Source organism: Triticum aestivum, chromosome 7B (assembly GCF_018294505.1).
Source record: "Triticum aestivum cultivar Chinese Spring chromosome 7B, IWGSC CS RefSeq v2.1, whole genome shotgun sequence".
Classification (NCBI taxonomy): Eukaryota; Viridiplantae; Streptophyta; class Magnoliopsida; order Poales; family Poaceae; genus Triticum; species Triticum aestivum.
The window spans coordinates 10545382-10556428 of NC_057813.1; the positions used below are offsets into that span (position 1 = coordinate 10545382).

Genomic DNA, 11047 nt, shown 5'->3' on the forward strand with positions numbered 1-11047 from the left:
AGAGCGTTTTTGGACGCGCACGCCACGCTCTGTACGTCCTGGCAGTACCAGCAGTCTAGCACGGGACAAGCATGGGGACGTGATTAAATGTAGGATTATTCGGTGTTTAAGGCTCGTGCACGATCGAGCAGCAGCAGGCAGTGAGCTTGCAGTGCTGCACTGGTGCACCAGTAGCGTGGTCACCACATGCCCGTCCGTGCGTCCGTCCGTCCATGTGCGTGCGCTGCGCCGGCCGTAGGGATTTCCTGCCGTTGCGCCGCTCTGGCTCGCGCCGGCGCCGGCCGTGGGAACGTGATCGTGTCCTGCGCCCAGTCCTGACCTGTCCTGCACGCGGTCGATCGCCGGTGAACAGAAAACGAGATGGCGGGCCGACACGGGCGGGCTCGCGCTCGTGACGGGCGTCTCATACGGGGATCCCGAGCGGGTAACGACGTCCCGTCACTGGGGAAAATAATGGGGTTTGGTAGGCGCTGCTCCTCCTAACCGGCGCTACTTGCAGAAGCAAACAGCCGGTGCTCTGTTTCCCCAACCGAACACATGCGTGCCGCCCCGGTGGGTGGTTAACGCCGGGACATACGCCACTGCTCCAGCACGTTGCCGATCGGCAAACTATCCCTCGGAATCTTCGTACTACACAGGAGGTCACGGGTCCATCATGGCAGATGGATGTACTACTAGCAGGGAACGGGAAGGGGCCAAAACGATGAACCAACTAACGTAACACTGTGGGGTGATATGATCTGATCTGATCTCGCTCGTGTGTGTGTGTGTGTGTGGATGTGGATGCAGGGTTCAGCTCGGTGTTCGAGGCGTGCTGCGGGTCGGGGGGAGGCAAGTACAACTACGCCAACAGCGCGCGGTGCGGCATGTCCGGCGCCTCCGCCTGCGCCAGCCCGGCGTCGCACCTCAGCTGGGACGGCATCCACCTCACCGAGGCCGCCTACAAGCAGATCACCGACGGCTGGCTCAACGGCGCCTTCTGCCACCCAGGCATCACCCACTAGCCAGCCACTCCCACTGGTCGATCAATCAGCTCATGCATCGTCGTCCATGGATCCATCATTAATCAATCAATCAATCGATTATTATTATTATATTATTATAATTATTTGTTCAGTCGGGTTAATTTTTAGGAAACGTTTCTGGGGACTGGCTAAGGCTGGGTTCCTGGTCTGGTCCGGTGGCAAAAAATCGGGGCGCGTGTGTGGTGATGAAGAAAGGGGGGAAAATGACGGCAACTCTCGTGGAATAGTACTGCCTGTGTTGCTGTGAACCTGTAACCTCCCCGCAAAAAAAAAAAAAAGAACCTGTAACCTGATAATTGTTTTGTTCCACGGAAAAGTGGTACAGTTGAATGAAAAGGAATGAAATAATAAACACGATAATAATGGAAGGAAGGAACTTTCTTCATGTGTGGTCGGAGCTTTTCGGTAAAGACACTGCACAAATCTCGCCTCCGATGCTCATCCTGTCCGGGACGGGACTACAGACTAGTCTACTGCTAGCCACTGTGGTCGCTCGTCGTCGGCGCATTGCCCGTGACGACGACGGACAAACCGTGGCTGGCAGCGAAACGGCCAGGAGAGGCTGCTAGCAGTGAACGACAACAGCTCGATGACTGATCGACAGAGCTGTTTCATCTCCGTGAAACGTTTTACTAGTACTGAAACACGGCGAAAAGCCTTTTGGATGATCTAAAGCGAGATCGACGGATGAAACTTGCTAGATTCGTTCGTTAGGCGAGGCAGGATAAACAGCCCATTCGGATGTGGCCGGTCGCTTTGACGGCCGAATCTCAGCTACCACGTCGAATCGGCTTCAATACAAGCGAGAAATTAAATGCCTTTCGCAAGTGGCTGACGACGCGAGCGAAAGCGGACTAGGCTTTTCTTCCAAGCTGGAGTCCGTGGAGTTGCGAGACCCCAGAGACAGCTAATCTACTGCAAGACCCATCATCATCCTTGCGAGCAGGAGGATCCTTCCTTCCCATTCTATACCACCACCAACAACTCTACTTCTCTAGTTGGCGACACGGCAGTGGCATACCGTTGTCGGGGACTCGAGGATGGCATCTCAGCTTGAAGGATCCAATCGAGCAATCCAGATCGTTTGACAAAAGAAAGAGCTGATTTCTAGTCTAGCACCGTCTTGGCGGAAAGCAAAATGCATGGTGTGCTACCCAATTCAATTTGTACCTAGCGCACCCTTCTATACACCAAAACCTCCTCGCGCGCGGTAAATGATACAGTTGTGGTTAAAAGGCAGGTAAGAATGTGCTTGCAGCTGCGTGGTGTGGCGCCTGAACCGCACGCAGCGGTAGGGTTCCTCGTCAGCGTGCTTGGTGGTATGCTTGCAAAACGGCAATGATTGTGCTACCTGATGTTCGGATCGAATCAGATGTGCAGGCACTCCAAGAATCTATTGGGTCAACCGACCGTTTGTGTCATCATGACATGCCGCCTGGTCCAGTGTCCATGCATGCCGCCTGGTCCTCCGTTGGACCACCCGTGCACTCTTTCCGCTGGTGAAGCTCTAGCATCTTTACCTCCGGGTGGCATAGCCCTGGATGACAAGCAGATAGAAACCCGTTGGCATTTATGAATGCGTGTTCAATAGCCCTGGGGCAGATAAAATGTGACTGGAAGATCCATATTTCATCAAGCGCTTCTGCTCTGGTGAAGTCGGCTGAAGATACAAACTGGAGCAGTTAAGGAAATTACCTGAGCATTTTGGAATGTCCCAGACAGCAATTGAGGACGCTGTGCACTCGGGTTCGCAGAGAGCGTGCGTGTTCTCGTGGTTGACGTTCATAGCGAGCATCCAGGATCCAATAGTAACATCCTCGTTGTTGAACATCCGGAAACTGGACAAACATGGGTAAGAATATGTTAGACAAACAGATACATGGTCCAGTTTGTGGTTTCACAATTATGCAAATTTGATGCTGTTCCTATGTGAGAATCCGGTTCACAATATTTTGTAAAGTTTCCAAGTTAGAAACTGTCAATTTCCTTGATTCGAATATAACCTACCATAGGTCTTGAGGATTATTAACCTTAACATAACAATTGCGGCTCTTTCCTATGGCTCTAACTAGACCAGACACAGGAAAAGGAAGTTCACGTAGCCACATCATTTACTAATACATGAAAGAGACATGACCACACTCCCTATCCATGTCAGGTATAACTTTCACTCTTCGACATATGCCTTCAGCATGAGGGAATCTGGCCATAAATAACATATCTCAAAATATTCCAGCCTGTAGGAGGAATGTTCCCTGTCAAGACTTGTTTTCAATTTCAAACTGACACTAGGGACTGAAAAATGTTTTAAGCTCGTTCCCAAGCAGTCAATTTCAAACAGACACCAGGGGAGTGAAAAAATGTTTTAAGCCCGTTGCCAAGCAGTAGGGCATTTTGCTGGCACTTCATGACTATAGCATATTAGCATGACTACTTGGTAGTTGGTGCTAGGGGCGAATTGCTCCCCACCATCGCAAAGATCACTCAAGTTGTGAAGTGCCGTTCATGTGTCACTAACATGTGGCCCCGGGGCACTTTTTAGTTATACATCTTTCTGTGGTACCAAGTTAAAAAAATCTTGGTACCAGTTGGCATGCTGAGACCCAAAAAAGAATATCTACTGGTACAGTTAAACATGGTTATGTGTAAGATGGCGAGTTTTAGAATATTTACCTGTTGTTTCTCAGAGCAACCAAGCTTGCCACCACATCAGCTGATAAAGCATAAATAGGCCCATATGCATGAAGGAAGTATTCTGATCCAAGTAGGAAGGACTGTGGCTCGTACCTGCGTTCATCAAAAGAGCACAATCAAAAACAATAAGTAGGCAGCGACGAGTGCTACACAGTATAATTGCCCAGGTAGAGCGTTCGCAAATACAAAAAGCATATGGTATGAATTGCGCTCTAGGTCCCTGAACTTGTACACCGTATGTTTTATATACCACTAAACCTTCAGTTCCATTTGTTAGGTCTTTAACCTCACTTTTTTATACAAGAAGAACGGATGAACTCGACTACAAATTGTTAACCAGCAGCTTTGCGCTTATGCGAATTCGGCCTTTTATCCTGACTCTTTACCCTTATGGTCATATTGTCAGAGCAATATTTTAATCCTGCAGGAATGTTTTTGGATCCCATGCAGCCGGTCCTTTTGTCCAGATATTATTCAACTGTTGTAAATTTAGGCAGAACCAACTACACATTTTGCATCAGGTTTGTTCTTGTTATTCTAAACCATGAGTAAAGGGATTCACCAAGTACATAATTCGCATGACTGCATCCACGTTTGTTTTGTTATTCTAAACCCTGAGCAAAGAGGTTCACCAAGTACTGGTATGTGGTATCGTGTTTGATACTTTGATATATCAGTAATATCAGACACAAATAAATTGTTACAGACCGCTTTTCGAATGTGTGTTAGCAGTAGAGAAAACTGTTTAACTTAAGGTATCACAAATAAATTGCAAGGTTCGAATTCTAACTGATAGAACCGTTAATATTTAGTGAAATAGAAGATTGAGTTACAAAAGTATTGATCCAAATGATACAAATAAAGTTCAGACATAGGATCATATCAAATTGCAAGGTCACCCATGTTTCAACCATGTTTTGGCGAATTACTCACCAAATAGAAGTTCAATAGGATCATATCAAGTGATACCTAACTAACACAGATATGCAGGTTTAGGAACTCATGGCACAATTCACTCCAACAAATGTTTCACCCATGTTTTGGCAATTTACTCATATCACAGCATGTAGCTAGCTAATATCGGTTGAGCTTACATCAAGTCATCAAATAAGCTAGTTTCACTCCTTAACTACAGATATGGGCGGCAGAAGAGAGATATTATAGTTTTGGATGCTCGAAAAGTTCTCTTTGCACTGTGCATTCACCTTTTGACCATACTTGCAAAATTCACTATCGTGAATGATAGAATATATCCAATTATCGATACATAACTAACTTTCTCCCGGACATTACATACATGTCCAAGCTAGCAGCATATACCATATTCACTGAGAACAACAAGCTCCTTAATATTCCTAAAATGATCGAGAGGAGATCATTAGCAAACTTTGCCCGACACCACTTAGGCCTCCTACAACTGATTAGGCAATAAGGTTTGTACCCACAGATTGTTATTAAGCTTTATTTTCCGAAATTAATGCATGTCAATGTCAAAGTAAGCTGAAGCTAACACTTGAAGAAGCATTGTCATTCACTTGCATTATTTATTTATTTTTACCATTTCTAACTTTTACTACTAACTTACTTACACTCGGACATTATCTTATAGTTGATCCAGACATTTAAAAATATATAAGCAATCAAAGTTAGATATATTTAAGCAGAAAATATACAGAAGAGACAAGTATATTGGATCGGAGGGAGCAGAACTTGACAAAATAAAGGTAGCAAACATGAAAATTCTTTAAGCCAAACCAACTCTGAACATATTCTGTATCCAGAAGCATTAACCTATTATAAACAGTTCAATACCTCATTCCATGCTAACGATTGCATTCCCTTCCAATACTCGAGCACAATTGTTGGCTCCAAACGACACATATCTCAGGAAGCTCAGAACTTAACTAGGAAAAACCATGCATATATGAAAGTACTAGACCCAATCCAAAATAGTTATCAGCACTGAATACAGAAAAACAAGTTTAGGCCGTTCCAGCAAGTGTTGCCTACTAGATCAATCCATGTGAGTCCCACTACTTCCTTATATCCTATGATATGAAAGTACTAGACCTAATCCAAAACAGTTATCAGCGCTGAACGTAGAAAAAGAAGTAGGCCCTTATGGCATATGTTGCCCACTAGACCAATCCATGCGAGCTCCACTACTTTCATATATCCTATGATGTAAAGCAGGAGGTGGTGTACAATCAATGCAGAGACACCATTATAGTGAAATAAGGATCACTGACGGAACCACTCCTTGCCCACCAGACAATCCAATCATTTTGGTTTCAGACAACTATTACGAAGCTTAACACAAGTACTTCTGAGACCATAAGACTATACAGTTTTGATGGACTACTGTTATGCTGTAGAAAGAAAATTCACTTATGGGTCGGGTTTTGCAGTATTATCTACTTTCCATATATTTAGCATGTAACTGTATGTATTGCTTCTTAGAGTTAGACATCCTTCACAAGGAAAAGTGTTAGGTAAAAAATGAAAAGAAGAAACTAACCATTTCAATTTGGGATCAGTAAAAACAGGCCCCTTCTTCATGCATCCAATGTATGTTTGTGTATGTGTACGTTCCTTGGCCAAAAGCAAGGAGAGTCTATCTGCAGGTTAGAAATTGATGATGAAAGTGCCAACCTTACAAAAAGAAAATTTGTGCATGTTGGTCAAAGCCACTAAGATCATATATCTTGGATGTTGTCAGTTTCTTGCTCACCTGGTCTCAAGTAAATGTCATCATCAGCTTTAACATAGAAATCAGAATCAAACAACGCATAGGCAGCCTTAAAGAATGCTAACCTAAAATATTAGATCAAATCAGTTCCCATATGAAGAGGTAACATAATGATATGATACTAGTTATACTGTTTACGTTTTGTATGGAAGCCTGCTATACTCCTCCTCGAGATCTAAAAGCACAAAATCATCATATTCTTCAACCTCTCTTTCAAGAGCTGCCATCTTAGACTTGTCATTGCTTTTGCCGATCACGAATCTGAATGCCAGACCAGTAGCTTCCTCCAAACTGCATTAAAGTGAACATAATGAGAATTGCAAGAGCACTTAAGCAACATCATCGCTGGATAGAAACCAAAATAAAAACTAGTTGTGACGATCATCAAGCAACAGAATCGGGGGCACGTTTATCGCTATAACTCTAGAAGCAAATGTACAAAATCCCTGTACAGAACAATAAATTGTCCAACTCCATGCATCATTCTTCAAACTCAAGAAAGAAAATAACTAATCACTATTTATCAGTACCAGTGAGACAGAGTCCAGCAATTCAAAAGGATCAATACGTTCTTCTAGAGTAGTAGCATGATTCCACTAAAATCATGAGTATATCACAAACTCGCATGAGCTATGTCTAGAGAACCACCAATGCAGAAGAATTAGCAAGTCTGATGATAACTCAAGCAGCAAATATAGAAACAAAGTGAAACTTTCCATATGAATGGATGAATGAATTAGCCAGCTGTTGATCTTAACAATCAATTGACCAGCAATGACTTATGTTAGTGACTAAGAATTAATAGACACATGATGATTTGAACACACCGCGGTCAAAATCTAGATCACAGAAATGGACAAACGGAATGTTAGGTAACCAACCAGATCAACAGTTCAGCACTAACGCTAGATCTCGAGCAACGCAAGCGAACATGAACCAGGAAGCTGTGGTACCAGCGACAACTAACCGAAGGAGACCCTGCCGATCGGAGGGGAGCCACGTCCGCCTCAGCGCGCGGCGGCGGCCGACGGAGCCGAACCCGGTGAAGATCCCGACGAAGGCCATGACCTTGTGCCTGCCGCGCGATCCGGTGGCGAGGCCCGCCGGGAGGTCGGTGGCGCCGCCCGCTGCATCCCCGGGGCGCCGGTCCCAGGCGACGGAGACGGAGAGCGGGTGTGAGGAGTCCGGGCAGCGGCCGCGCGGGGCCTCGGCGGGCGCCCGGGAGAGGGAGACCGCGGCGGCGAGGAACCCGGCGAGGCCGAAGAGGAGGCAGGCCGCGGAGACGGCCGGCGAGGAGAGGAGGCGGCGGAGCGAGGAGCGGCGGGAGGCTGCGGCGGCCGAGGAGGAGAACACCTTGGGCGAGCTGGGCATGGCTGCGGCCGCGCCGCGCGCGCTGCGGCGGGCGGGGGGCGAGGCCGCGTGCTGCGACCGGTGGGCGGGGCGATGCCGAGGCAGCGGCGGCGTCAGATCGGAGCAGGTAGAGTGGTGGCGGAGCGGAGCGGGCGATGGGTGCGCGACAGTGTGACGGCCTCGGCCGTTTTGCTTTGTGTTGGTGTAGTGTGTGACTGGAATGTGTGCTGGGCTGGGCTTGGTCTAGAACTCTAGACTTTTTTTTAGAAGCAATTTAGAGACATAAAACGAAATCATATTGCGTAAAAAAAATTAAACAAAACAACCTAAATTCATGTTAAGGGCTACCCCTTGCAGGGAAACCATTGCGAAAGCTTTGTGCTAAATTCATGTTCAACCTAAGATTAAGGTCTTCTCGTGGAGGGTGCTCAAAAATTTCCTCCCTGTGCATGCCGAGTTATTCAGAAGACATGTTAGCGAGGAGTTGCAATGTCCTTTTATGTAGGCATAGTGAAGAGATGATTTTTCATGCGCTTATAAATGTGACCATGCCCTGCTGTTCTAGGATAAAGCAAGGAGTTTCTTTGGTGTAAACCTTCCTCAACTGCACCCATTAGCTTGGGCCAAAGATCTGCTAGATCCCACGTTCATCAGTAGAGATATCGCCGCCATTGCAATTTCCGTGATATGGGCAATCTGGAACAATCAAAATAAATACACTCACAAAGAGATGGTATATCAACCGAAGCGGGCGATGGAGATGATAGAGGAGCTGATAAGAGTGTTTGACACCCCGTCGAGTTCCCATGCTATGCCACCAGCGAGAGCTAGATGGCGACCATCGGGGGATGGATGTGTAAAATAAATACAGATGGTGTTGTTGATGCAAAAGGGTGTGTGGGCGCTAGTATGTTGCTCGAGATTGTATGGGTATAATGTATAATCCTATCAGGCAGGTGCATGAGATACCCAGGAGTTGCTGATCCATTTGTCATAGAAGCATTAGCATGTAGAGATGCACTTCTCTTTGCAGTCGAGCATGGCTGGAACGTAGTAATTTTAAAAAAAAATCCTACGCACACGCAAGATCATGGTGATGCATAGCAATGAGCGGGGAGAGTGTGTCCACGTACCCTCGTAGACCGAAAGCGGAAGCTTAGCACAACGCGGTTGATGTAGTCGTACGTCTTCACGATCCGACCGATCCAAGTACCGAACGTACGGTACCTCCGTGTTCAGCACACGTTCAGCTCGATGACGTCCCGCGAACTCCGATCCAGCAGAGCTTCACGGGAGAGTTTCGTCAGCACGACGGCGTGGTGACGGTGATGATGTTGCTACCGACGTAGGGCTTCGCCTAAGCACCGCTACGATATTATCGAGGTGGAATATGGTGGAGGGGGGCACCACACACGGCTGGAATAGATCAATAGATCAACTTGTGTGTCTAGAGGTGCCCCCCCTACCCCCGTATATAAAGGAGCAAGGGGGGAGGCGGCCGGCCAGGAGGAGGGCGCACCAAGGGGGGAGTCCTACTCTCACCGGGAGTAGGACTCCTCTTTTCCTTGTAGGAGTAGGAGAGGGGAAGGAAGGGAGAGAGGAGAGGAAGGAAAGGGGGGCGCCGCCCCCCTCCTTGTCCAATTCGGACTAGAGGGGGAGGGGGCGCGCAGCCTGCCCTGGCCGCCCCTCCTCTTCTCCACTAGGGCCCATGAGGCCCAATAAACCCCCCCGGGGGGTTCCGATAACCCCCCGGTACTCCGGTATATGCCTGAACTCATCCGGAACACTTCCGAAGTCCAAACATAGTCATCCAATATATCGATCTTTATGTCTCGACCATTTCGAGACTCCTCGTCATGTCCTTGATCATATCCGGGACTCCGAACTATCTTCGGTACATCAAAACACATAAACTCATAATACCGATCGTCACCGAACTTTAAGCGTGCGGACCCTACGGGTTCGAGAACTATGTAGACATGACCGAGATACATTTCCGGTCAATAACCAATAGCGGAACTTGGATGCTCATATTGGTTCCCACATATTCTACGAAGATCTTTATCGGTCAAACCGCATAACAACATACGTTGTTCCCTTTGTCATCGGTATGTTACTTGCCCGAGATTCGATCGTCGGTATCTTAAACCTAGTTCAATCTCGTTACCGGCAAGTCTGTTTACTCGTTATGTAATACATCATCTCGCAACTAACTCATTAGTCACATTGCTTGCAAGGCTTATAGTGATGTGCATTACCGAGAGGGCCCAAAGATACCTCTCCGACAATCGGAGTGACAAATCCTAATCTCGAAATACGCCAACCCAACAAGTACCTTCGGAGACACCTGTAGAGCACCTTTATAATCACCCAGTTACGTTGTGACGTTTGGTAGCACACAAAGTGTTCCTCCGGTAAACGGGAGTTGCATAATCTCATAGTCATAGGAACATGTATAAGTCATGAAGAAAGCAATAGCAACATACTAAACGATCAAGTGCTAAGCTAACGGAATGGGTCAAGTCAATCACATCATTCTCCTAATGAAGTGATCCCGTTGATCAAATGACAACTCATGTCTATGGTCAAGAAACTTAACCATCTTTGATTAACGAGCTAGTCAAGTAGAGGCATACTAGTGACACTATGTTTGTCTATGTATTCACACAATGTTTCCGGTTAATACAATTCTAGCATGAATAATAAACATTTTATCATGATATGAGGAAATAAATAATAACTTTATTATTGCCTCTAGGGCATATTTCCTTCAGTCTCCCACTTGCACTAGAGTCAATAATCTAGATTACACAGTAATGATTTTAACACCCATGGAGTCTCGGTGCTGATCATGTTTTGCTCGTGGAAGAGGCTTAGTCAACGGTCTGCAACATTCAGATCTGTATGTATCTTGCAAATCTCTATGTCTCCCACCTGGACTTGATCCCGGGTGGAATTGAAGCATCTTTTGATCTGCTTGGTTCTCTTGTGAAATCTGGATTCCTTTGCCAAGGCAATTGCACCAGTATTTTCACAAAAGATTTTTATTGGACCCGATGCACTAGGTATGACACCTAGATCGGATATGAACTCCTTCATCCAGACTCCTTCAGTTGCTGCTTCCGAAGCAGCTATGTACTCCGCTTCACATGTAGATCCCGCCACGACACTTTGTTTAGAATTGTACCAACTGACAGCTCCACCGTTCAATATAAACACGTATCCGGTT

General features: G+C 46.4%; 1 protein-coding gene and 1 pseudogene across 2 annotated transcripts in view; one reads left to right on the forward strand and one right to left on the reverse strand.

Annotated features, from left to right (window-relative positions):
• The window catches only part of LOC123160951 (GDSL esterase/lipase At5g45910-like), a 3214-nt pseudogene extending 1817 nt beyond the window's left edge, over nucleotides 1–1397 (forward strand). The window contains exon 3 of the transcript XR_006480470.1: nucleotides 790–1397. The product of XR_006480470.1 is annotated as a GDSL esterase/lipase At5g45910-like (transcript). The remainder of the gene's footprint in view (nucleotides 1–789) is intronic.
• A 676-nt stretch (nucleotides 1398–2073) lies between these two features.
• On the reverse strand, nucleotides 2074–8030 carry LOC123160950 (probable beta-1,3-galactosyltransferase 14). Its single transcript, XM_044578802.1, has 7 exons — nucleotides 7436–8030; nucleotides 6607–6759; nucleotides 6451–6533; nucleotides 6238–6337; nucleotides 3699–3812; nucleotides 2721–2863; nucleotides 2074–2562 (listed from the first exon to the last, which is right to left on the reverse strand). The coding sequence occupies exons 1-7, from the start codon at nucleotides 7837–7839 to the stop codon at nucleotides 2447–2449; spliced, it is 1113 nt and encodes a 370-aa protein (XP_044434737.1). The 5' UTR covers nucleotides 7840–8030; the 3' UTR covers nucleotides 2074–2446.
• Nucleotides 8031–11047: the final 3017 nt, after the last annotated feature.

Bases quoted from the DNA above. Each gene is read 5' to 3' on its own strand.
- LOC123160950 (XM_044578802.1), bottom strand. From the start codon at position 7,839: ATGCCCAGCTCGCCCAAGGTGTTCTCCTCCTCGGCCGCCGCAGCCTCC. The intron at 6,534-6,606 runs GTAAACAGTATA...CTAATATTTTAG, and splicing joins AGCAGGCTTCCATACAAAAC to GTTAGCATTCTTTAAGGCTG. The intron at 2,563-2,720 runs GTAATTTCCTTA...CTTGTCATCCAG, and splicing joins GGACATTCCAAAATGCTCAG to GGCTATGCCACCCGGAGGTA.